General features: G+C 47.7%; 1 protein-coding gene across 1 annotated transcript in view; it reads right to left on the bottom strand.

Moving 5' to 3' along the window:
• Positions 1-964: 964 nt before the first annotated feature.
• NKAIN4 (sodium/potassium transporting ATPase interacting 4) overlaps positions 965-26,116 on the bottom strand; it is a 190,191-nt gene continuing 165,039 nt past the window's right edge. Inside the window, exons 6-7 of the mRNA XM_078650428.1 lie at positions 5,955-6,039; positions 965-2,450 (exon numbers count right to left, since the gene is read on the bottom strand). Coding sequence (XP_078506554.1) covers positions 2,441-2,450; positions 5,955-6,039 — 95 coding nt within the window. The 3' untranslated portion in view covers positions 965-2,440. The remainder of the gene's footprint in view (positions 2,451-5,954; positions 6,040-26,116) is intronic.

The raw sequence follows: 26,116 nt of genomic DNA, 5'->3' as shown, positions 1-26,116 counted from the left end.
ACTTTGATGATATTTGGTACTGCGTTTTTGATCCATAAGTTACTGGGAGCATACCCATCGTAGTAATATGAGCTCCTTCCCAGCTGTATTCTATTATGTCAATGTTCTCCTTCACCCTAGGACTCTGCGGATTGATGTACTGGAGCCTAACATCAATGGGATTTTAAGACAAATATGGAGGAATTTTTTCTAAGAGATGGAAGGTTGAAGACTGTACTGGAACATATATGTTCTTCTGATTGTAAGGAAACAATAGTAATATTCCTACCTATCTTAGATAGAGTTAGAAGCAGCCCAGCTGTCCTAATATTTTGTAGATTATAACGTAGTGTGGTTTTGTAGATAGTGTAAAAGTGAATGAAATTGGATATTTCTGTCAGGTTTCAGGGGGATTTGTGAAATACCTGATTACTGCGACACGCAGATAACTGTGCATGCCTATTTACATAGTAGTTTGTTTTTATTGTGTGTATCTGTTATGATCTGTCCTCGGAAGATCGAATAAAGAAAATTTGATTTAATTTAGTAAGTGACTCTGGCATTCAGTCACTATTGATTTTTCAATAAATTTGTTGCACTTTTCACATTCATACTAATCACTATATTTCTATTTCAATATGAGCTATTTTCCCACATTTCATAGTGTTTTTTTTTTCTTTCATCCCTTCCAATTTCGTGGGCCACGTTTCCTGTTGGGTTGTTGGCTCTCAGGCAGTCCCCAAAAGGAATGTTCTTACATGCACTTCAATTCTTTAGTGATTTGAGCATTCCACAGATACATTGATTTGCCTGGGCATTCATTATGCATTATACTTACTCTATGATATCACTGGTGAGTAGACTGCATAGCCCTGTGTAAAATAAATTTTCACGTACATCAAACAAAAAGATGGAGATTTCTGGACAAAGTTAGATCAAAATAACAAAGCAAACATTAAAAAATAACAACTTTCAAATACAATACTTCCAAAAAATCTTTTTTATTAGAATGTTGATCATTACTAGGCTGGTTAAATAATTACCACTAGCACTTTCCAAACGAAGATGAACTACTGAGTTTCCTTTAGAAGTGGCAGAAATGTTATAGTCTTTCGTCTATGTCTATCATCTTGTAATGTGCTTTAGTAAAGACTCTTTTGCATGAATGTGTTAGTTCATTGGTTGTCATCACTGACAGAAATTATGTGATTTAAAACAAGTCCCCACCTATTCCCAAGTGACTCACTTGTCACTGGGAGTTTTATGCCCACCCCTTAACCCTCACATTGGTATTCAGAGATCTGGCATACCTACAAGGCTGTGATTAGGCTTCAGTGTCACAGTGCCATCTTTCCATAATCCAGTATCTTCAGCTCTCAAACTCTGTGGAAGGCTACCCATGCTGTGATGGGTGGCTCGTGGAGATTCATGGTCCATTTCTTGGCTACTGGATAGTCCCGCTTCTGAGGCTCAAAGCCCCGCATTATCGCGTGTCAAAGACAGAAGCTTTCAACATCACCTCTGCATGTCCTGGCGTGAGTCGGGTAGTCCATCGAACCCAATACACAGGCATTTCAAATCTCTGAGGTTTCAAACATAGCATCCAAGATCAGATGACAAATCAAACAAGAAAACATGAATGAAGTGTTAAGCTGTGACATGAACATTTAAAAAACTGTACATTTTTTTTTAACACTGTGGATCCAACCTTTTACTTTTTTGTAATGAAATAGTCTGTGTGAAAGGGTGCCCAAAGTTGGATATGATATAGGAGTGACTACAACTACTGATGGACAATGGAGGTTCTCTGCCATGGCACATACCGCGCGAGAACCAAATTGTGCTTTTAGAACTTCCCCCGTGCCATGAGTCCACTTGGGTTAGGGCTTGAGTGGGTGCCCTGGTCCCCCATAGCTCCAAATAGGCCAGCTCCAGAGGGTGAGGCAAGGAGTGACGTCAGCAGGACAATGATGTTGGCCCCTTGACCATCATGGACAATGGTCCCATGTGCACCAGCTTAGTCTACAGAGGTACAAGACAAGATGGTGAAAATGAAGGAGTGAGCTTTGAATGTCTTTAAAGCCATTGAAAGAATTTCCATTGTGTTTGTCTTCTGTACCACAATCTTGTGTCCGACTAGTATCCATGTGGACGGAGGTTCTCAGGTGATGAGTAAGAGTGACAGTCAGATAGCTGCAATTTCCCCTGGCAATGCCTCAATCATTTGGTCATGGTGGGTGTTATATTCCGTGCCCATGTCTGTCAATTGATCAAAGTAGTGCCTGTCCTCTTCACAGGCCCATTCCTGTGGTCCATAAATGAGGTGTATCTCTCTTGAATTTCTTACATTTTCTTTACGCTGCTTTGTTGACTTCACTTGAGACGAACATAGTCAACGGTGAGATGTGCTTCTCCAATGGATGCATGAAGGGCACTCGTCTCAAGCAGGGATGGGTTTCATTTACGCAGGCCTGCAGGGTTGAAGGTCGAGGGAAGAGAGAGAGAATGTCAAGTAAGTTAGGAATCCACAACCACACATAAAATCAAAATGGCTGTTCCCCAGGACCAATTAGGAATCAATAGAGTGTTGGAGATGTCATGTCTGACTGCGCAATAAAGGGAAAGGTGTAGAGCGACTAATCTGAGGTCTGACTCCATTAATGAGGGATTGTGAGGGGCGTAATACTCAATCCTCTATCTGGTGCAAATTTTACTTTTCTGAATGCTACCTCTGTGATGGGTGTGGAATGTGGCCGCCATGTTGTGTGAGTTGCTCACTGGGTGGGTGGGCGCTCCTCAGTCGGTGCATGATTCTGACTCCGTAAGAGTGACGTCCGTGTGGGGTCAACACGGAGTCTTATTAATGTATCATGGTCGCAGCACTTGTATAAAAGAATGGTCTCTAATAAACACAACCAGTTCTTAGCAGGAAGAACTGTTCTCTTGGAACTGCACGTTAAAGAGCCTTGAAGTACTTCTAGGTGCCTACTACACAGCATGTTTTGGAGACTGAATAAGGTCACTGGCCAACATGTGTCATAACACTAAACACAACAGGTGCATGCCGAACTAGCTTAAATGCAGCAATTGTGTGCAAAAGGCAGTCTAGAGAACAGTTCACGCTGCAGACAAGCCTAAAAGCATCCTGAAAGATCTTCACTCTCTGGTGGGCCCAGTTCCCTCTCCCACGCTTGCGAAATTTCCATAGGTCACCGTGAATGGGCCTTATTGTTAATTACGTATTAACTGTTCTGACCCAGATGGGTGCAGAAGTGGAATGGACTGTGCATGTATGTTAATTAAGCTAATGAGTGTCACAAGGTAATTCAAAGTAAATTGGTTCTGAGCTCAGGCCAAAAGGACAGACCTTCACAAAGAGGCTTCATTAGATCATAATCGACTTTAAGGCACAAACAAACAAAGGGATGCAATGGAGCAAGTAATATTTGACTAACTATTAGTATGGAGGAAAGACACAACAGACTCAGCAGAGAGAGGGAAAGCGTCAGACATAGCAATAAAGAGTGTTTTAGGTAGAAATGTGTGGAACTGGAGAATATGAAAGTGTGCAAAACAAAGAATTAAAGAATAGAGAGTGCACAAACATCGAAAGGGAGACAGAGAGAGAATTAAAGAAAAGTGAGGGGAGAATGAAAGAGAAAGAGAGACGTGGGTGGAAAAGCATAAGAAATGGTGGGAGGGTGTGAGAGAAGGGGAGCGAGAAAGACGGGGAGATAGAGGGAGAGAAGGTAAAAAAGCAGACACTGGAGGACAATTAGGAAAAGAAGTGGCAGGAGCGCAAGATTGAGATAAGCGGAGAGAGTGGGGAAGATGGCTAGAAAGCAAGGCAAGAAAGGGCGAGAGAGAGATAAATACTGGGAGAGAGAGAGAGAGAGAAGCAAATAAAGAGAGAGAAAGAGAGACAGTAAGGCAACAAAATATGGGGAAAGGCCAGAGAGAGGGAGAAAAAGAACCAATGAGCAAGAAAATCAGTTTACCAGAAAGGGACACAAAAAAGAGGAAGATAATGACAGGTAAAAAAAGAAGTGGACATGAACATATGGAGAAATAGAAATGTGAGATACACTGAAGAGTGAGAGAGAGCAAGCGGACAGGCAAACGACATGCCAAATTATATTCGACTGAAACATGTCTATCTCTGGAGTTGCCTACTTGCCCAGAAGTAAGATAGGAATGTGAAAGAATGTGCAAAGCCTATGAAAATAGGACTCCGAGACATGCGTTCTGTGGATCTACCCCTAGGCCTTTGAACTCCCTGTCCCTCTCTGTCAGGAAGGCCCTACTAGGCACACACTCAAGGCTGAACTCAAATCATTCTTAGCCGGGAAGGTCAGAATAGACCCCCATCAGTGATCTCCTGCAGGGCCCACCATTTTAAAGCCATGATAATGGCTCCTTCGAGGTGCCTCGAAGCAGTTTGGAGTTCAAGGTTAAAGTGTAGCGTTGCTATTGGACTCCTGCAAGGTCACATGCGAAACAAGCTTACACTGGGTCTACACTACTGAGTGCATAATCTAAATTCTGACCGATTTGTACAATTTGTGATAAGGGTACCACTGATTCCTGATGAGCCATGTTCAACTCAATCTCAGTGTAAAGCACGACTTTCTTATTTTATCTGTGAAGTTCTTGCATGGTGGTGATACTGAACTAGTGCTGGTGTTTCATCTTTTCTTCCTCCCTGACATAAAATCTCCTCTTGCACCTTTGTTTACGCAGTAACGAGGATGGAACATCAAGTGGCCATAATATCGTGGCCAAAATATCGAAAACCAAACTTTTGAGGAGGTAAGTGCCTATAGGTATGTATGGATTTACTAATCTTACCACAACATCTACCTACCTTGATGAGATGCGTATATCATCAAGGTGCCTGGATGTGGAGTTAGGTGTAGCCAGGGGCGGCTCTAGGCTCATGGCGGTCCTGGGCAGGGAGCGTAGGTAGGGGGCCCCCGGAGGAATGCAGGTGCAGAGGCCAGTGAAGAGGGGGGGGGTCAGGGTGTTTGGAAGTGGAACAGAGCCGGAGGCTGCCAAATCCCTGTCAGGGGCCATACGCAAATATGTATCCATCCTCAGAGGATTATTACATTAAGGATATATATTGGCGTGGCGGCCCCTGGGGTTTGGCGGCCCTGTGCAGGTGCACAGCTTGAACATGCCTTAGGCCGCCCCTGGTGTAGCAAATCTAAACATGCCTGGCGTTGTTTTAGTCCTCGAAATTGTTGATCAATAAATTGATCCTCGATAATCTGTCTCTAAACCTGCTTGCAACAATCTAGGTACGGATACACACCACTGCGAAGCCCACGGAGTCTGGTTTTCTTTTCATAATAATAGTAGGGAAATAAAAGATGAATAAATAGAGGGATGGAATGAGAGGGCAAAACAATGTGGGGGTGTGTGACCGAGTGTGAAGAGAGGCAGCGTCTTGAATGTGTCAAAGTGGGAAAAAGTAGGAAGCCAAGTAGGAAAGTGACAGAAAGAATTCAAGAGAAATAGGGGAAAGTGGCGCGAGGGAGAGACAAGGGCGGAAACAAACAGAGGTGGTGCCTGGTGAGAAAAGGACTGAAAATAAGAAGTGACTGGAAGTGAGGAATCAAGAGGGTGAAAAGACTATAAATAGGTTACGATGCTAGGGGACGCAAGTAACAGGAAGCGAAAGCTAATGCACTGTGCAAATAATACATGATAGATGTAAAAATAAAAAGTAATGAGTGACAACCAAAAAATGCGAAGGTTTGGTTACTGATAGATGAGAGAAAGGGAAGTAGATATACAGATTCGAATGCTGAAAGCTAATAAGGCCCAACTCACAGACTACGTTTTCTGATTAATGCAACTGCAACACATAAGGTATTAGTGCAGATCTACTGCTCTACGGTGCATTGGCTCACGCGCCCTAAAACTACTACTACTACACCCAATACCACGGCCCTGTGGGTTGAGATACTTACAGGTATGTCTGCTTGAACAACAGGTTGTTGTGTTTTTCATTGACATGGTACATGGGAAATGGGTCAAATCCACCAATGAAATCAACTGAAAGAAATCAACAGCCATATAAAACAAAAAATAAATAAAAAAATGGGATGGGATGAGGGCGGGCATGAGAGCAAAGCAACCAAAACAAAGGTATTAAACAATACAGAAATGACTTCATACGGGTCGCGAAATTAACTAAAGAGTCTCCCCCAGTTTCTGAAGCTTAGAAAACGAGCCACGTCACATCACCCGATACACAGCACGAGGGTTGTTTTAATTTAGGAGAATGTTAGTTTCCTAATCCAGTCACTACCTGTCATACACCAACTGGCCACTGGGTGTCACGCGTGCACCACACTGTGTACTCAAACATTTTCTGACTCATGGCAGGTCATTGAATTAATAATGAAATTTAGGGCCTATCGCTGGATTCATTGGCCCCAACCATAAACCTCGAAATTGACAGAACAAGTCGGAAACAGAAGGAGGCAGTCCTTGCTAATTCCGACACGTTTTGTTTATAATGCATGCATTAACTAGGAAATTCCGACGTATGTGTTTGTGCTTTAGACACAGTGTAGGCAAAAAGCACAGGGGCAGTGCCTATCGTGAAACGACCCCCGATGGCTACATCAAAGGTAAGGGGTTGGACATTGCAACTGCACATTCTGGACATGAAAACAAGGAAATGCAAGTGTCCTTCGGCCCATTAATGCCTCAGCTGCCAAAAGGTAAGTGTATGTAAATTGACACCCGGCGCCCCATCACTGTTCGCTGCATTCTGCGCTATTTGTTCAATGTGGGAGGCAGAGGCAGGTGAGCCACTGAGCGTGAGAGTCACGCTCGAGCCAGATGCCTGGCTCTGACTCAGCTCGAGGCCCTCTTGGACCCCCGAAGCCAAAACTCACGTGTCTTCTGTAGGTCACCCAGTCTAGCCTCACTTGCCAAGAATTAAAGACAATGCAAAAACCACTGATGTAAAACAGGCCAGAGAAAGGGCTCCCCATTTAGTGGCTGAATTGCATAACGTGAAACCAGAAAACCCGGGGTCAATCCGGAGGCAAATATTGCATTCCACTGAGGTGCCTTTTTCTTCATTATCACATTTGAGAGCACCCTCAACTACTTGGGATCAGGAAGTGCGATGTACAGCAACATCTTATTGTGTTTTAATCAGAGCTTTAAGTGGAATGAAAAAAGTGGTGTGGCCATTGTAATTAAGGGTGTGGCTTAAAACACGTAAGCTAAAGATCTGTGCTTATCAAAGTGTGCCCCCGACTTGTATTTTGCTGTTTCTGTCATTGCTTCTAGATATGTGATACAAGTAACATCATTCTACAACAAGTCAGGACTATTGGCTTTGTCAATGGTTGTTAGTTGCATAAGATAAATAAGGAGCAACTATGGCTTGTATAATATTAAAAAAGATTCCATTTAAAGCCCTGGTGACACCTTAACAATGTTGCTGCTCCTGAGTTTCAAAAAGAGAAGGGAAATCCAAAGAGAAAATGATCCTGTATAAAGGATTTTCCTTCCCCATACAACGCTCACCTGGCATGACATCATGCCGTAACTTCTCCACTAGTGAGAAGTGAGCAGTGTGAGTACGCACACATCGATGTGCCTGCTGTTACTGCAGTCCGGAAAAATACTGACAGCCTGTGCTAGGGCACAAAACAGAGCCCGATAGAGATCCGTTTAACACCATTGATGCTCATGAGCTCGTCATGAGGCACGGCGCTCCGGTGCTCATGACGAGCTCAGCTCGTCATGAGCCGTGGAACGCTCGCATGCGGGGATAATTCCCCTGCTGTGCTGAGCGTTCCACGGGAACGGGTGGGCTCATGACGAGCTCAGCTTGTCATGAGCACACGAGTGCCGTGCCTCATGACGAGCTGAGCTCGTCATGAGCATGGGGGCGCTGCGCGCGCCCCCGCCCCCCCAGCACAGTGGGGGAATTTCCTCCGCACGGAAGGGGTTAAAAAACTGCACCGGGACCCAGCCCACTTAAAGCCCTGGTTTTAATAAATAAAATGTTGTGCCATATACAATAAGAATCTAGGCCATATATCGGGTGCACATAATAACTGGCTTGCCTTTTAGTTCACAAATGGCACTGTCATCAGGGTGGGGAAGGTGGCAGGAATATTTTTAATTTCATGTTTAAAAACCTAAAACTAATTTTAAAAATTATCTTTCAATGCAGTGATATAATTGTGTTTTAAAAAGAAACACTTTCGCATGTTCAAGGAACAGCACTTAAGGCACTGACAAGGTTTCAATGCTATGTTCCCAACACATCCTCGCGTTCTTCCAATGCATCTAACCTTCTGATTCCTAAAGTTAGAAGGGTCACCTACAGTGGTAGAAGCTTTGTAGCTTGCACAGCCAGTTTGTGGACTTCTGTGCTGGCAGATCTTAAGGGTAACCACTCACATGGAAGTGGGCCCCTGAAAAGGATATAAGGCAGAGAGAGCAGGGGAAAATTCAGAGGACAATCAAAAAAAAACAACTCTGCCTGATTATTTCTTTATAAAGTGCTTTATGTCACTGATATAAGAGAACAATCCTAACAAAGTATCCTTCCCCTTTATAATGCAAAAAACGTGTGGGTTAAGGATATCATATTTATTTATATTCTTTAGTCAACATAGTAGAAAAAACATAAATGACAATGAATGTCAACAAACTCTACAAGTATCTTCGGTCGCACACACACAATCTTTCACCTTGTTAGGATTGTTCTCTTATATCAGTTACGTAAAGCACTTTATAAAGAAATATTCAGGCAGAGCTGTTTTCTTTGATTGTCCTCCGATCTTAAGAGTAATTTGGATCTTCTTTCTTCCCGCACAGCCCTAAAAATCTGGCTTTTTTTCAATAAAGTAGCGTTGTTTCATTTAGCTCTCTTCCCCTTTTCAGAGTTTACTCTTCTTTTCCGCACTTCCTTCTTTCAGACTAATAGGGCCTAAACATCTATGGGCAGTAGAGCGCTTTAAACATTTAAATTACATTTCATTCATTTTGAAGAGAATTTATCATATTTTACATGATGTTTGTTGCATAATTCGCATGCCAGCTATTTTCAGGGCTCGGCTTATGCACTGACTCTCAGAGCCAAGCCTGAACCTTGGCTCGGCTCTGGTTTAGCTGTCCTTGTTAATTTATTGACTCACCCACCCCTAGAGTTAGTAAACTGTGTTCAGTGTGCAACTTAAGCATGCACTGTTGCTGCTGGTGCTTGTACCAGCTGTTCTTGTGGGGGGGCCGATTCACAGATTGAATTTAAGACTAAATCCTAAACTTACTACTATTTGGTATTCACAGAATGTGCACTTACTACTTTCGGGATTCACAGAGTGAACTTACTACTTTCGGAATTCACAGAATGAACGTACTACTTTTGGTATTCACAGAATAGATTAAGACTACTAACTTTACGTCCGCACTCGGGCCGGAATTTCCGGCCCGGAGGCGGAGCTTGCGGCTTGGGGCAGAGCTTACGCCCCAGAGGCGGAGCTTACGTCCCGGAGGCGGAGCTTGAAAAGTGGAGGCGGAGCTTCCGGCTCAGAGGTGGGGATTTAGCCATGGCTGAAATCTCCACCTCTGGGCCGGAAGCTCCGCCTCCGGGCAGCAAGCTCCGCCCCAGGCCGGAAGCTCCGCCTCCTGGACGGAATTTCCGGCCTGAGTGCGGACGTAAAGTTAGTAGTCTTAAATCTATTCTGTGAATACCGAAAGTAGTAAGTTCATTCTGTGAATCCCAAAAGTAGTAAGTTCACTCTGTGAATCCCGAAAGTAGTAAGTACATTCTGTGAATACCAAATAGAAGTAAGTTTAGGATTTAGTCTTCAATTCATTCTGTGAATCGGGCCCGGAGTACCTGGCACCAATGCTGGCAATGCTGTCTCACTTTGATATGTGAAGGAAGTAGGCGGTGTTGCAGCTCATGGAGTACTTCTGTGAAATGCCTCGATTGCATACTAGTAATCGCTTTACTCCTATTCTGTCTTCTTTGTCCCCGTCTTTATGAATGTGGGGGGTGAGGTATATCTGACATACATATGGGTGGAGGTGGGGATGAGGAAGTAACAGAAGTTTGCTTGGCTGTTTGCTGCACTGCACTTCCATGTAGAAGGGCAGCGGGTACCTGTGCTGCCTTTTTTTGGGGGGGGAGTTTTTATATAGCGTGAACTTGACCCACAGGTATCAGAGTGCTTTACATGAGCACCAGTTACGTTGCAGATGGACACATTCATTTTTGTTACTGGGTGGCGGCCAGCACAGGTTAGAGTGTGGGGTGGTAGGGCGGGGCGGGGTGGGGTGGGAGGGAAGTCGGCAGACGATAGGGTAGGTAAAATTAACAACAAAAAGAATTAAAACCACCTACTTTGTGCTCGCGAAGCACAAGGTAAGTGGTTTTATTAATTTTTTTTTTACTTGTATCTACCCCATCGTTTTCTCTCCCACCATGGCCCGCCCGGTCTTGCCCCGCCTCTCTTTCCTAAGCCGGCCGCCACTGTGTGTTAGGCAATGGGCGATTAAGTGATTTGCCCAGAATCACAGGATGTTGAGCGTCCCTGCCAAAACTCGAACACAGTTCCCGAGCTTCAAGGTCAACCGTTCTAGCTGTTAGGTCACATCCGCACCAATTTTATGTACTTCTTTTAAAAGTGGTGCTTGCAACTTATCTGCCACACATTTTCTGTGCAGGAGAAACGCATGTACAGCTGCTCTGTTCTGAAGGAGGGAAGCAAAGACTGTTTTGCTTGCACTACACATTTATGTGGTGCAAAGGAAGCTTGCACCACATCTGTGAATATCAAGGTAAATTGCAAAGCTGCTCATATTGTGCCTGTTGTAAGTGTGTGGAAAGCTTGCACTACAGCTGCCCCTACTGTAGCTATATTTTAAGCGATGGAAGGTGCCACTGTTTCTGCCCATCCTATACCTGATTTACCTGTTCAGTTATGTTTCAATAGCTCTAAAATTGTAGAGATAGAAGGATGACCAGCTCTAAAATTGGTATAACTTTAGATTCAGGGGAAGCTTTCACTGCAACAGCCCATACTGTACCTGTACTTTGTGTGAGACAAGGCGGGCCTGTGTCTGCCTAGCCATGTTCTTTCTGTGAGTTATGCCTGCGTAGCTACTAAAGATGATGTAACTTCTGTAGGTTCTGGGAAGCTTGCACTCCTGCTGCTTGTGGTGCTCCTGTACTGTGACAGACTTGAGCACTGCTGCTCCCTCTGCTGTGCCCATTCTGATGGACAGCTGGTGCTTACACAGCACTGTTCCTATTAATGTGATGGAGACATGTGTTGTTGTTGCCTCTTGTGTAGCTGTTTTGCTTATTTGGGAGACTTGCACTCCTCATGCCTGTTGTATCGTGTCTGGGGTACATGCACTGTTGTCTGCTGTTCTTATTTGCTATGCGCTGTTGCTACCTCTGCTTTACCTTCCCTGGGAGTGGAAGTAAGCTAGCACAGCCGTACCCTTTCAAATATTACCACTTCCACGTTAAGGACCGGTGTGTTGCGGTTGGCAGTGTGTAATGTGGGATTTTTCTTGAGGCCCCCTGTGGCACAGCTGGGGCACCTCACCACACCTGTTGGATCCTGGGAAGGGACGAGTCTCTGGGAGGCAGGAGCCATTTTACTGCACTGATACCTCTGCCATCTCTACTGTGCATCCCATCCTGGACTGGGCCATGATCAGCCGCAGCGGTACTCTGACTCAACGACGAGTCGTTGAAGGGCTCCGTCCCTCAGGACTAGTGCCTGTAGATGCCTCCAAAGAGCCCATTATGGCAGGGTGGGTGGAGACCTCAGTGGAGCCCAGAAGAGGTAATATACCTCCAGGGAACTCCACATTGGCAAGAGTGGAGACTGCGGTGGACTGAGGTGCTGGCAACAAGAGAGAGTTGAAGGATGGGGTGTTGAAGGAGGTGGTGGGCCATGTCCTACAATGGGCATGGCTTGAGTTCCAATGCCGTCAGTAGATCCGTCTTGTGAGTGTTTCAAATTTCGGGAATTTTTTGACTGCTCTGGATCATCTTGCCCTCTGTCCCCTCTTTCAGAGAAGAAAATGAAAAGCAGCTGTTTGATATTGGGCAATGGTACCTTAAGTCAATTATGTGCCGTAAGAAAGGAATGACCAAATACCTACTCTATGCCGACATAGTCAGATCTCATGGACTCAACATCATCACCCACACCTATGACCACAACTCATCCTCTTCCTCTCTGAAAACTTCAACTCTACTCGTCCCAACTTCCTCAAATGCATGACCAGTGTTACCAACTGGGTGAAAAACAACTGCCTTAAACTCAGTACGGACAAGACGGAAGCCCTAATCTTTGGCAAAAAAAGAATACCCCCTAGACGCCTCCTGGGTGCCCAGAGAATTCAGATCCTCCCCAACCCTGACCGAGCACACCACGAACCTCTGTGTCATCATGGAACAAACTTACTATGAGATCTGAAGTTAATGTCATATCATTCTCAAGCTTCTACATCCTGTGCATGCTGCGCGCGATCTTCAAGTGGCACCCCCATAATACGAGACACACCATCACCCAGGCCCTCATCACAAGTTCACTGGACTATGGAAAAGCTCTCTACATGGGAATCGAGGCTCACCTCTTCCAAAGATCCAGACTATCGTGAACGCCGCAGCAAATTTCATTCTTGGTCTCGCTCATCGCAGCTACGTCACCCCTCACCTCAGAGAGTTCCGCTGGCTCCCTGTACAGAAGAGATGCCATTTCAAACTCCGCAGCCAGGCGTTCAAGGCCCTCCACAACTCCAAGCCCGCCAACATCAACCATCGCCTGAGCTTCCACAAACCTGCCAGACACCTATGCTCCGCCTCCCTCGTTCTGGCCCACACCCCCAGCATACACCGGAGCAGGACAGAAGGACGCTCCTACTCCTACCTCACAGCTAGGGCCCGCAATAGCCTCCCTTTGTTTTTCAGGACCTCCCCCACTCTTTAGGAATTCTAAAGGACACTGAAGACCTGGATATATAACTGAGAATCTGGCCGCTGCTACCACCTGGATACCCCCATAGGTGACTAGTCGCGCTCTACAAATTGACTGATTGACCTACTCCGGCCTTGGCAGCCATCTACCCTGTGAGAAGTTGGCCTGATGTGCAGTGCTCACTATTCTAGTGATCACTATATATCAGTCCAAACAACCCTTATTGATGATTGGTTGTAAGTCAACCTTATAGACCAGCTATCCTAGTAGCATGGATACGAGCAGTCTAAGGCTAAGACTCCAGAGGGCGTGTTAAGCCAGCTGTTTTACCATCACATTACCCCTTGAACACCCAGTGAAAGGACACCACACAAGTGTTATGAAAATAAACAGTGTATTTATTAGAATCACAACAACCCTGTACTCTTTATGAGGACAGGGTGCTAGGCACACAACAAAACTCTTACGAAAATACTTAAGTTAGCACGTTATACACAAATGCCCGAGGGGCACGAAAAACCATATACTTAAAAAGTGGAATGCGAAATTACTAGCAGGTAAGTACAGTACTAATAGGCTTTGGAATCGCTAGGACTTAACTAGGGAATCGTTAGAGTACTTCTAGGAGACCTAGGGGACTCGGGTGCAGAGTGTGCACTCTCACGCGGGATGCGGGACAAAGTCTATGGAGGCTAGTAAAGGCAAAGTTAGTGTTCACGGGCGAACCCGACCTGGTAGGAAGAAAACGACAGTGGATCCTGACCCTAGGATAGTGAGGCTATGCTGGGACACCGAAGTGCCGAAGTTACCTAGCCCAGGGGCTGCAGCTGCATAGGTCTGAAAAGACGTCGGGGATCTCGTTGCCGGACCAGGAGCCTGGAAGAAGGAAGTTGCTGGCAGGCGACCAGTGAAGGAAAGTTCGTTGGATCCAAGCCTGGATCAAGGAAGAAGAAACCTGAAAGCAGAGGGGACCAAGTTCTTGAATCACTAGCCAGTGATTAAGTGGGCACCAGGATGGCACCGGGCGAAGTCACCTCGACTAGGTGAGTGGGCGACGCTGGCTCTGCAGATCTCACGGACCAGGAGGCGTTGTCGGCGACCAGGATGGAGAGGCGAGCTGTCCCATGATGGATGAAGCTGTCGGCGTCGAAGTTACCCAGGATTGGGCAACAAGCCTTGGCTAAATCAAGCCCACGCGGTGGACTCAAAATGGCGTCTTGAGTGGACCAGGAGGGTCCGGGGTGCTCCTCTTTTGGAAGGGAGCAAGGGCCAGCCTGGAGCAACCAGACCAGCAGCAGAAATGTCGTCGGGCGTCGTTCAGGAGGCCACAAGCCAGCGGGCTAGTAGCCAAACAACGCGGTGAGCAGCAAAAAGCAGAAGGGCCCCACGCAGATCGTGGAGATGCTGGGAGGCTGCACTTCGGTGCTGGAGCTGCTCAGGGTCGGGGCTTCTCGGACCCCAAAGCACTCACCAGGAAATTACTCGGCGGGCTTGCTGGAAAGAAGTCGTGCAGTCTTGAAGATGGCCGGTCCCTCGAGGTCTCGTCACACCCACGAATCTCAGCGTGACTGATGATGCAGGTAGAGGTCAGAGGTGCCAGGGAAGCCGGTTCTCGTCGAGCTGGGCAGTCTTGATCCGGAGGAGAGACTTGCAGCAGACCGCAGTGTTCTTCAGATGGTGCCTGCGGATGCAGGGTGACTACTCCTTAGTCACAAGGGAGAAATCTTAGGAAGAAGTCTTGAGTTCCTTTCGTGGAAAGTAGTTTCAGGATTCAAAGATGATCTGATTTGGAAGGGGGCCAGTTCCTACCTTTATCCTGTAAAAAGGGGCTGGCACGCGACTAAGTCCTGCCCTAGGGGTGGGACTAGGAGGGGGGTGGTTACACCCACTTCCTTGGCGGGCTTTTCCCCAGCACAGGGTCTGGAGTGACCCTGGAACTGGTTCCAGCCAGCCTATGCACAGTGAGCACCGGGGTGCCACGTGCAGTCACCTTCCTCTAAAGCCCTGCCTACCTACAATACACAAAACCCTGTCTGGTACGGTGCTGGCACCGCCCCTGGCAGGAAACCCTTTGTCCTTATCTCCTGCTCTGGGAGGACTCCCAGCAGCAGGAGGGCAGACTTGTGTCTCGGTGGCAGCATCCATTTTGTGGAGCTGAGGCTCTGTTTGACTTTAACCGGGGTTAGGGGTTACATACATGTCGTGTCCCTCTAGAAGGGTGGAATGCTAACCCCGTCGCCAGAATTGGCGAGGGGTTAGTATTCCAATTCGTATGACACCTTACTCGACATGTTTTGATAAAGCGATACCAGAGTTGGCATATAACCGCGAGGATTATAATGCACTTAAGAGTATATGGTATGCGATATCATGGAAACGGCTAAGGGATGGATCCCGAAAGCCGCAGACAGGCTCAGCTCATGCCAGAGCACCATCTCACACGATTCCAAGCACTCTGCCTTCAGGATTGTTAAGGCCTGCCATAGGAGTGACTGATAGGAGATCTGTGTGTCCATTTTAGGGTTAGGTATAGGTATACTATATCTAAAGCAAAGGGTGATTACACCACCTTGCCCCAGCTGTCAAGCAGCCAGTTGTGTCAGATTTGGATGGCCAGCCAGGGGTGGCATAATACATGCTGCAGCCCCTGGTAGGCCCTGGGTACACCTATGCCCTGGGTACCTAAGGTACACTGTACAGGGACTGATAAGGTGACTCAGTATCCAATTTAGATATGTACCTAAGGTACATGGAATCCATTTTGCAGAGAGAGCAGTAGGCCTGGGGCCCTGAATAGCAGGGTCCCAGGTCAACTAAGTCAGAAAACCAGCAAAACACCAGGCAAAAAGTTGGGGGCAACCATAGTCAGGGATCTACCTTCCTACATAACCCCCCCCCCCCAAACGAAAGGAGATAAGGCTAGCCTTGCCAGGTAAGCCTATATTGCCTGAGTGGCCATATAAGGAAGTACCAGCACCTGCATGGTTACCCCCTATCTCATGGTCCACTAAGCAATCCCTCACCCTAAGGGTGTCTGAGGGTCTCCACCATAGGGAATCTCTACCTGTGGTGTGTTTTGGCAAAGTAAAAGGCTGGTGCTGAAATGGAGTACTGAAGTGTGGCTCCACTAATTTTGGGCTCAGCTTCCTCCAATCACTTTCCACCATAGAGGCCTTTCTTTCCAAGACTGAGTTGTTTTGGGCTCTCAGGGTCAACCTCTGGCTACCTACAGCTGGAGGTTGGGTCCCTCTGTTTGGCTTACTGGAGGGACAGGTCAGGTTTGGGGCCCTCAGGTCCCAAGTTTGGCTGTGCCCAACAGTGTCCATCTGGGGGAGGTCCCTAACTAATTTTAAGGGGGATCCCTCAGGAGTGTGTTTTATTTTCACTTGGCTAGTACTACTAGCTTCAGTGCCCTTAATCTGTTGATTGGGAGATTCTTTTGGACAGGGGGCCCTTTGGGGTCCACCACTGGCCTCCCTGACCTCTACAGCCCTGGGCTGACTGAGGCAGGGTAGAGAGGGGCAGGTTACCTGCTCCAGACTGGGTCCCACCTTGGAAGGGTCCACTGACATCAGGGGTTCTGCCAGGCTAGGCCTGACTACCTCTGTGGCAGTTTCTTCACAAGGGGTCAGATCAGTTCCCTGAGGAGGCTGATCTTTTCCTAAAGTCTGGTGGGAGGGAGATTTCTCTTCCTCCTCAATGCTCTCTGTTTGAGTGGAGTGATCCATAGTTTCAGGCTTCACAACACTATCATCTGTCTGAGTTTGAGCTGTGGCCATCACAACTCTCCCAGCCTTTTCAGGAGGGGGCTCAGTTTGGGTGTGGGCTGTTACCATGACAGCCTTGACAACCTGTTCTGGGAAGGAAGTTGTCTGAGATTGGGTTGTGACTGGCACAACCCTCCTGACCTGTTCAGGGAGGACATCTTGGACTGGGGCTGTGGCTATCACTGCCCCACTAACCTTACCATGGATGTTTACCATTTTAGAATGGGTTTCTTGCTCTACTTCAGCCCAGGCTGAGAGCTCTAAATCATTCCCCAGTAGGCAATCTACAGGCAAGTTTGGTGACACTGCCACTCTCTTGTGGCCAGTGACACCTCCCCAGCTGAGATTGACCACTGCCATGGGATGATCTCTCTGTACTCCATCAATATTGGTCACCTGGTATGTGGCACCAGGTAAAAGTTGCCTTGAGGGGACTAGACTCTCAGTCACCATAGTGATGCTAGCCCCTGTATCTCTATAGGCCTCAACTTTTATACCATTGATGAGGGGCTCCTGTCTGTACTTGCCCAAAGTGTTGGGACAAGTTGTGAAGTTGGCAAACCCCATGCCAGTCTCACGGACGAGAGTATCTAAGTCAGGGGACCTGGTTAGGCCAGAGTCCCCAGGAACTCCCAAAGTAAATGCACCCAAATTCTTGGGGGCACTCCCACCACCTGGGGGATTACTACTAGTAGTAACAGGAGGTTTGGGAATGTTACTTGGGGGTATGTTTTCCTTATTGTTATTCTTTGGGCAACTGCTGTCAGTTTTTAAATGACCCACCTGTTTACAGGGATAACAATAAGGTTTCTTCTGGTTATTGGAAGGATTCTGGGACCCACCCCCCTCAGAGGATTTTTGGGGCCCTGATGTGGTTTGATCTGTAGACTTATTCCCACCCTTCTCTTGAGGCTTGGTTGATTCCTTTTTCTGGTCACCACCTTTGTTCTTGGGCCTAATCCTGGTTCTGACCCATTTGTCTGCCCTCTTACCCAATTCTTGTGGAGAGGTCAGATCAGAGTCTACCAGGTGCTGGTGTAATAACTGGTTCTGACAATTATTTAAGACTTGCTCTCTCATAATTAGATTATACAATCCTGTGTAATCTGTAACCTTGCTACCCAGCAACCAGCCCTCCAAAGCCTTAGTGGCACAATCCACAAAGTCAGACCAGTCCTGAGACTGAGTTTTCTGGGTGTCTCTGAACAGCAACCTGTACTGCTCAGTGGTTAAACCAAACCCATCAACCAGTGTATTCTTCAGGACCTGGTAATTGTTAGCATCCTCTACTCTTGTAGTGAGGAGCTTATCTCTACCTTTACCATCAAAGGAGAGCCACAGTATAGCTGCCCACTGACTCTGGGGAATGCACTGCACAGTGCAGGCCCTCTCCAGAGCAGCCATCCATTTCTGGATATCATCCCCTTGCTTAAAGGGGGGCACTATTTTAGTCAGGTGTTTAGTATCTAAACCCTTCTCTCTATCTCTTGTGAGATTGCTGCCACCAGTGGGTGCTAGCCCACTCATCTGCTGCTCTCTAGCAAAGGCAAGCTTCTCTTTGGCCAGGGCAAGTTCTTCCCTTTCAATCCTCAGTTCAGCTTGTCTCATTCTAGCTTCATGCTCTTTTCTCTGAGGGGAAGTAAATCTCCTCTGTGGAGGATTCCTTCTCCCCTGAGAAGAGGCATTAGAGTGCAGAGATCTATTGGAGTCCCTAGAAAGAGATCTATCTCTCCTAACTCCAAGGTTAGGCCCACTTCGGGTTAGTACTGGGGGTCCCCCAGATCCTAGCCCAAGTAAGTCTAAGTTGGCCCTGGTTAGCCTTCTGACTACCTCAAGACCTTTGTCTACCTCATCCCCAGAGAGTTCCTCTTGATCCTCCTCCTCAACTGCAGTAGCAATGTTGGGGAGATCTGGATCCCCAGAGGTTCCCTCTAAGGCTGGCATGTTCTCATGTAACTGAGAAAGCTTTCTGGCATCATATGTCTCTAAGAGACCTATCAGAAAGGGAATGGTGGGGTTAGACCCCTGCTTCAGTTTTCTGGAGACACAGATTTGTCTCATCTCCTGGAAACTGAGAGCTGCATATCTTGAAGTGACCTGTGGAGGGTCAACACTGACCAGGGGAGTCTCAGTAGATTCTCCCTGGGTAGACATGCTTTTCTAGTGAGGTGTAAGTGGTGCACTTACCTACACTATATGTTTGCCTACTGATCCCTTGCTAGAGTTGTAGTTTAGGGTGTGCTAGGCCCTAGGAGCTACAACAGCTGGTTCAGTAGAACTCAGAGTATTCTAAGCTAAGTTATATGTACCTTTAGTACTTATGTGATCTTTCACAAGATATTCTTAGGGCATGTGTGGTAAAACAACAGCAAGCTCAAATCCCAACCGCTGCTCACCAATGTGAGAAGTTGGCCTGATGTGCAGTGCTCACTATTCTAGTGATCACTATATATCAGTCCAAACAACCCTTATTGATGATTGGTTGTAAGTCAACCTTATAGACCAGCTATCCTAGTAGCATGGATACGAGCAGTCTAAGGCTAAGACTCCAGAGGGCGTGTTAAGCCAGCTGTTTTACCATCACATTACCCCTTGAACACCCAGTGAAAGGACACCACACAAGTGTTATGAAAATAAACAGTGTATTTATTAGAATCACAACAACCCTGTACTCTTTATGAGGACAGGGTGCTAGGCACACAACAAAACTCTTACGAAAATACTTAAGTTAGCACGTTATACACAAATGCCCGAGGGGCACGAAAAACCATATACTTAAAAAGTGGAATGCGAAATTACTAGCAGGTAAGTACAGTACTAATAGGCTTTGGAATCGCTAGGACTTAACTAGGGAATCGTTAGAGTACTTCTAGGAGACCTAGGGGACTCGGGTGCAGAGTGTGCACTCTCACGCGGGATGCGGGACAAAGTCTATGGAGGCTAGTAAAGGCAAAGTTAGTGTTCACGGGCGAACCCGACCTGGTAGGAAGAAAACGACAGTGGATCCTGACCCTAGGATAGTGAGGCTATGCTGGGACACCGAAGTGCCGAAGTTACCTAGCCCAGGGGCTGCAGCTGCATAGGTCTGAAAAGACGTCGGGGATCTCGTTGCCGGACCAGGAGCCTGGAAGAAGGAAGTTGCTGGCAGGCGACCAGTGAAGGAAAGTTCTTTGGATCCAAGCCTGGATCAAGGAAGAAGAAACCTGAAAGCAGAGGGGACCAAGTTCTTGAATCACTAGCCAGTGATTAAGTGGGCACCAGGATGGCACCGGGCGAAGTCACCTCGACTAGGTGAGTGGGCGACGCTGGCTCTGCAGATCTCACGGACCAGGAGGCGTTGTCGGCGACCAGGATGGAGAAGCGAGCTGTCCCACGATGGATGAAGCTGTCGGCGTCGAAGTTACCCAGGATTGGGCAACAAGCCTTGGCTAAATCAAGCCCACGCGGTGGACTCAAAATGGCGTCTTGAGTGGACCAGGAGGGTCCGGGGTGCTCCTCTTTTGGAAGGGAGCAAGGGCCAGCCTGGAGCAACCAGACCAGCAGCAGAAATGTCGTCGGACGTCGTTCAGGAGGCCACAAGCCAGCGGGCTAGTAGCCAAACAACGCGGTGAGCAGCAAAAAGCAGAAGGGCCCCACGCAGATCGTGGAGATGCTGGGAGGCTGCACTTCGGTGCTGGAGCTGCTCAGGGTCGGGGCTTCTCGGACCCCAAAGCACTCACCAGGAAATTACTCGGCGGGCTTGCTGGAAAGAAGTCGTGCAGTCTTGAAGATGGCCGGTCCCTCGAGGTCTCGTCACACCCACGAATCTCAGCGTGACTGATGATGCAGGTAGAGGTCAGAGGTGCCAGGGAAGCCGGTTCTCGTCGAGCTGGGCAGTCTTGATCCGGAGGAGAGACTTGCAGCAGACCGCAGTGTTCTTCAGATGGTGCCTGCGGATGCAGGGTGACTACTCCTTAGTCACAAGGGAGAAATCTTAGGAAGAAGTCTTGAGTTCCTTTCGTGGAAAGTAGTTTCAGGATTCAAAGATGATCTGATTTGGAAGGGGGCCAGTTCCTACCTTTATCCTGTAAAAAGGGGCTGGCACGCGACTAAGTCCTGCCCTAGGGGTGGGACTAGGAGGGGGGTGGTTACACCCACTTCGTTGGCGGGCTTTTCCCCAGCACAGGGTCTGGAGTGACCCTGGAACTGGTTCCAGCCAGCCTATGCACAGTGAGCACCGGGGTGCCACGTGCAGTCACCTTCCTCTAAAGCCCTGCCTACCTACAATACACAAAACCCTGTCTGGGACGGTGCTGGCACCGCCCCTGGCAGGAAACCCTTTGTCCTTATCTCCTGCTCTGGGAGGACTCCCAGCAGCAGGAGGGCAGACTTGTGTCTCGGTGGCAGCATCCATTTTGTGGAGCTGAGGCTCTGTTTGACTTTAACCGGGGTTAGGGGTTACATACATGTCGTGTCCCTCTAGAAGGGTGGAATGCTAACCCCGTCGCCAGAATTGGCGAGGGGTTAGTATTCCAATTCGTATGACACCTTACTCGACATGTTTTGATAAAGCGATACCAGAGTTGGCATATAACCGCGAGGATTATAATGCACTTAAGAGTATATGGTATGCGATATCATGGAAACGGCTAAGGGATGGATCCCGAAAGCCGCAGACAGGCTCAGCTCATGCCAGAGCACCATCTCACACGATTCCAAGCACTCTGCCTTCAGGATTGTTAAGGCCTGCCATAGGAGTGACTGATAGGAGATCTGTGTGTCCATTTTAGGGTTAGATATAGGTATACTATATCTAAAGCAAAGGGTGATTACACCACCTTGCCCCAGCTGTCAAGCAGCCAGTTGTGTCAGATTTGGATGGCCAGCCAGGGGTGGCATAATACATGCTGCAGCCCCTGGTAGGCCCTGGGTACACCTATGCCCTGGGTACCTAAGGTACACTGTACAGGGACTGATAAGGTGACTCAGTATCCAATTTAGATATGTACCTAAGGTACATGGAATCCATTGTGCAGAGAGAGCAGTAGGCCTGGGGCCCTGAATAGCAGGGTCCCAGGTCAACTAAGTCAGAAAACCAGCAAAACACCAGGCAAAAAGTTGGGGGCAACCATAGTCAGGGATCTACCTTCCTACATACCCTAAATCCTCAAACAGCTCCGCATGGGTTGACTACGTAAGGTGAGGCTCTCAAATGCTTCTGCTGTGATTTGCACCCATCTCCCCTCCTCTCCCCATCCCACACATATAGGGGTATATTATCAACAAATAGCGATATTAATCGCTAAGTAGGGATAGCGGCAATATTTTTATCGCCGCGCATCACCGGATTTTATCGCTGAGATAACGTGCTATTAGCAACTTTTATCTCAAAAGCGATAACATTTATTTATTTAGAATTTTGTAGAGCGCACAGCTACCTCCAACGGAGGTGTCCCGGCGCTGAAGACATAATCTCAGGAGGGTGAGAAGGAGTGAAGTGAGATCATTAGATCTGTGAGAATAGCCAGGTCTTTAGTTTTTTACGGAATTCAGGTTCCAACGTCAGGAATCTCAACTCTATGGGGAGCTGATTCCACAGTTTGGAGGTGGCTACTGCCAGGGCCCTTCCTCCTGTACGTGAAAGGCGAAAGCGGGGGCAGATCATGAGGCAGAGATGGTTGGATCTTAGGTTTCTTGGTGCTTGTGAGAACCTCATTCTGCGACGTAGGTAGGTTGGGCCTCGGTCATTAAGTGCTCTGAAGGCCAGAGTTAAGGCCTTGAATTGAATACAGAGTTTTATTGGGAGCCAGTGTAGTTTGATTAGGTGGGGTGAGATGGAATGCCGGTATGGGATATTGCAGACTAATCTGGCCGCAGCATTCTGGACTTTCTGAAGTTGGTGGATGAGGTAAGTAGGGGCGCCTACGTATAGGCTGTTGGCATAGTCCAGATGAGCAGTGATGAGGGCATGAACTACCGTTTTACGGGACTCAAGTGGTAGGTATGGGATGTTTTTTTTTATCATTCGAAGTTTCCCGAAACAGGCTGATGTAACTTTATTGATTTGAGTTTTGCGGGAGAGGGAGGTATTGAATTGAAAGCCAAGGTTGCGGGCGGTTTGAACTGGTTCTGGGGGGGGGGGGTTGAGTTCAGACGGCCACCAGAGATTGGAGGGTAAGGGCGATTTAAGATTAAAGAACAGGACCTCGGTTTTGTCAGTATTGAGTTTTAGATTGTTAGCCGACATCCAGGAGGCGATGTCGAGCATACAGAGGCGAAAGTTGTTAAAAGATTTTTCCGTGTGTTCTCTGAAGGAGAACACTAGTTGGGTGTCGTCAGCGTAAAAGGTTACTTTGACGCCCCATGATTCAACAACTTTAGCCAGAGGTTTGAGGTACACATTAAATAGTAGTGGGCTGAGGGCAGAGCCCTGTGGTACACCCCAGATCAGCTGTTTTTTGGAGGATAGAAAAGGTCCTAGCATCACTTGCTGTATTCTGTTTGTGAGGAAAGATTTTATCCATGCGAGGGGGGGCCCGCCGATACCAACTTCTTGTAGGCGAATCAGAAGTTTGTCGTGTGAGATGGTATCGAACGCAGCGGATAGGTCGAGGAGGACCAGCATGGCCTCCTCTCCCTTGTCAGTGCATTCCCGGATGGATTCGGATACCTCCAGTAGCGCCGACTCAGTGCTATAGTCTGGTCTAAAGCCTGATTGAGTGTCGTGGAGTAGGGAGTTGGATTCCAGGTAGTGGGACAGTTGTTTTTGAACGGCTTTTTCCAGAACTTTTGCGGGTTTGGGTAGGAGTGAAATAGGTCGGTAGTTGTTTAGACAGGAGGGATCAATGCCGGTCTTTTTTTGGAGCGGGATTAGCATGGCGTGTTTCCAGACAGAGGGAACAACCCCAGTGAGTAATGAGGCGTTCCAGATGTCCAATAGGGGGTTAATGATGATGGGGGCAATTTCATTCATGATCAGCGCTGGGGCAGGGTCCAGGGGTGAGCCAGATTTACAGTCCTGAAATAGTTTAATGGCAGTTTCTTTGCTGAGTGGTTGGAATGCGGTAAATGCATGAGAGCTGTTGAGGGTAGGATCTTTGGTGGTATCGGAATCTTTCTGAAGGTTCGCTGCCGCTATGTTGGCAATTTTTTCTTCGAAGAAGTTAGATAGGTTTTCACATAATGTCTGTGACATGGGCACTGGCGTGGAGAGCGCACTGGGGTGAGTAAATTCTTTTACTATATTAAATAGGGTCTTGGTTGAATTTTTTGCTTTGGCAATTGTTTCGGAAAAGTATGTGCTCATGGATTGGCGTTTGAGTTTGCGAAACTCTTTAAGACTTTGTCGATAGAGGGCCTTAGCTCCTGTATCATAGTTCTGTCTCCATTGACGTTCCAGCTTCTTGCACAAACTTCTGTGTGCTCGTAGTTCTTCCGTGAACCAAAGGGCCGATGGTTGTTGTCTATGGGAGAAGAGGCTTTGAAGAGGCGTGATTTTCTCGATAGCGGACGTAAGGTTGCTGTTTAGTGTACGCACTGCTTCATTAAGGTCTTCAGGGAGAGGGATTAGACTATTATGGTAGTTTGGTTCTATGGCAGTAAGTGTGAGTTTGTGCCATTTTCTGCCCTGAGATCTGATGGAAGATTCCTGTTTTGTAATTAGAGTTTGGGATAACTCAAAGGGTATGAGAAAATGGTCGGACCAAGATAGGGGAAGGGCGGGGAGGATTATGAGTTTCTCGCTGTTCGAGAAAATGAGGTCGAGAGTATGACCTGCTTTATGAGTGGGGCCTTTTACCTTTTGCGTGAGATTCATGTTTTGCATAGATTCGAGGAGTTGGGAGGCGCGGTTACAGCTACTTACATCAATGTGGTGGTTGAAGTCTCCCAGTACCATGAAGTGGGGGTGTTTGAGGGAGAGATCTGCTGTGACAGCCATTAGCTCTAGGACAGCAGGTTGTGGGGAGTTCGGGGGGTTATAAACCAGAATCCCTGAACAAACTGCTGTGGTGGAGTCGGTGATAGAGAAGTACAGAGCTTCAATGGGGTTAATGTTTGAGATTTTTCGTGAGGTGATTTTCAGATGTTTCTTTAGAATCACCGCGATGCCTCCTCCTGTTTTGGAACCTTCGTGGCTGAGACCTGAGAGATTGTAGTCAGTGGGAAGAGCTAGGGCGATATCAGGATTGGAGGAGTCTTTAATCCAAGTCTCTGTTAGAAACAGCGCGTCCCAGGATGAAGTGGACAGTAAAAGCCAGATGTCGTTGGCATGGCTGGGTAGGGAGCGACAATTAACCAAACCCATGGAGTAGGAGTTGGTGGGGTGGGATTGCTTAGTTGCTGGTGTGCTGTTTCTGGTGCGAGACCAGTCGGGGCAGAGGGAGAAAGGACAATTAGGGCATTTGTGCCGGAAGGGGCAAGATAGAGGAAAGCTACAAGTGAGGGGAGACGGGCAGGCTGACTTACTTAGGTCTAGTAGCTGTGTTCTGGTCCATGTGATTCTTGGGGCTGGAAAGGTACTGCCAGTATGGGTGGCCCTAGGCCCGGAGCTGGCGCGGACGGGCGCAGACGGGCTTGCCTTAGGCGCGCCTTCGGCACGCAAACGTCGCGCCCGCTGCGCGTTCTGTAAATGCACATATTTTATAGAGAGAGGAGGTGGAGGGGCGTGGCCTCATGAAAGGGGCGTGGCCTCAGAGTGCAGCGGGAAATGGCGGCAATGTTTGTTTACCCTGCGAGTCCTCTGCAGCGCTAAGATCCGCTGTGAGGCTGTGAGCGGGTGAGTGGAGCTGTGTTTAAGGTGAGGTTTGTAGAATCAACACACACGCATTCACACAGGTTTGTCAGATCGTAGTTTTAGCCAAAATACAAGTTATCGTGACTCTCAAAGTTTTTAAAAAAATGAGCGAGTGCTCGTGCCTGTAGCTCCCGGCTTTCCGCCTCAGGAGAAAAGGTCTTCTGACCAGATACTTGCTTTTCGCGGTTTTAGTACTCAGGGGGCGTGGCCTCGTGAAAGGGGCGTGGCCTCAGAGTGCGGCGGGAAATGGCGGCAATGTTTGTTTACCCTGCGAGTCCTCGGCAGCGCTAAGATCCGCTGTGAGGCTGTGAGCGGGTGAGTGGAGCTGTGTTTAAGGTGAGGTTTGTAGAATCAACACACACGCATTCACACAGGTTTGTCAGATCGTAGTTTTAGCCAAAATACAAGTTATCGTGACTCTCAAAGTTTTTTAAAAAATGAGCGAGTGCTCGTGCCTGTAGCTCCCGGCTTTCAGCCTCAGGAGAAAAGGTCTTCTGACCAGATACTTGCTTTTCGCGGTTTTAGTACTCAGGGGGCGTGGCCTCGTGAAAGGGGCGTGGCCTCAGAGTGCGGCAGGAAATGGCGGCAATGTTTGTTAACCCTGCGAGTCC

The sequence above is a fragment of the Lissotriton helveticus genome, chromosome 7 (genome assembly GCF_964261635.1).
Source record: "Lissotriton helveticus chromosome 7, aLisHel1.1, whole genome shotgun sequence".
NCBI classification, from domain to species: Eukaryota; Metazoa; Chordata; class Amphibia; order Caudata; family Salamandridae; genus Lissotriton; species Lissotriton helveticus.
The sequence above is the reverse complement of the archived record's forward strand: the minus strand, read 5'-3'. Positions and strand labels throughout refer to the sequence as shown.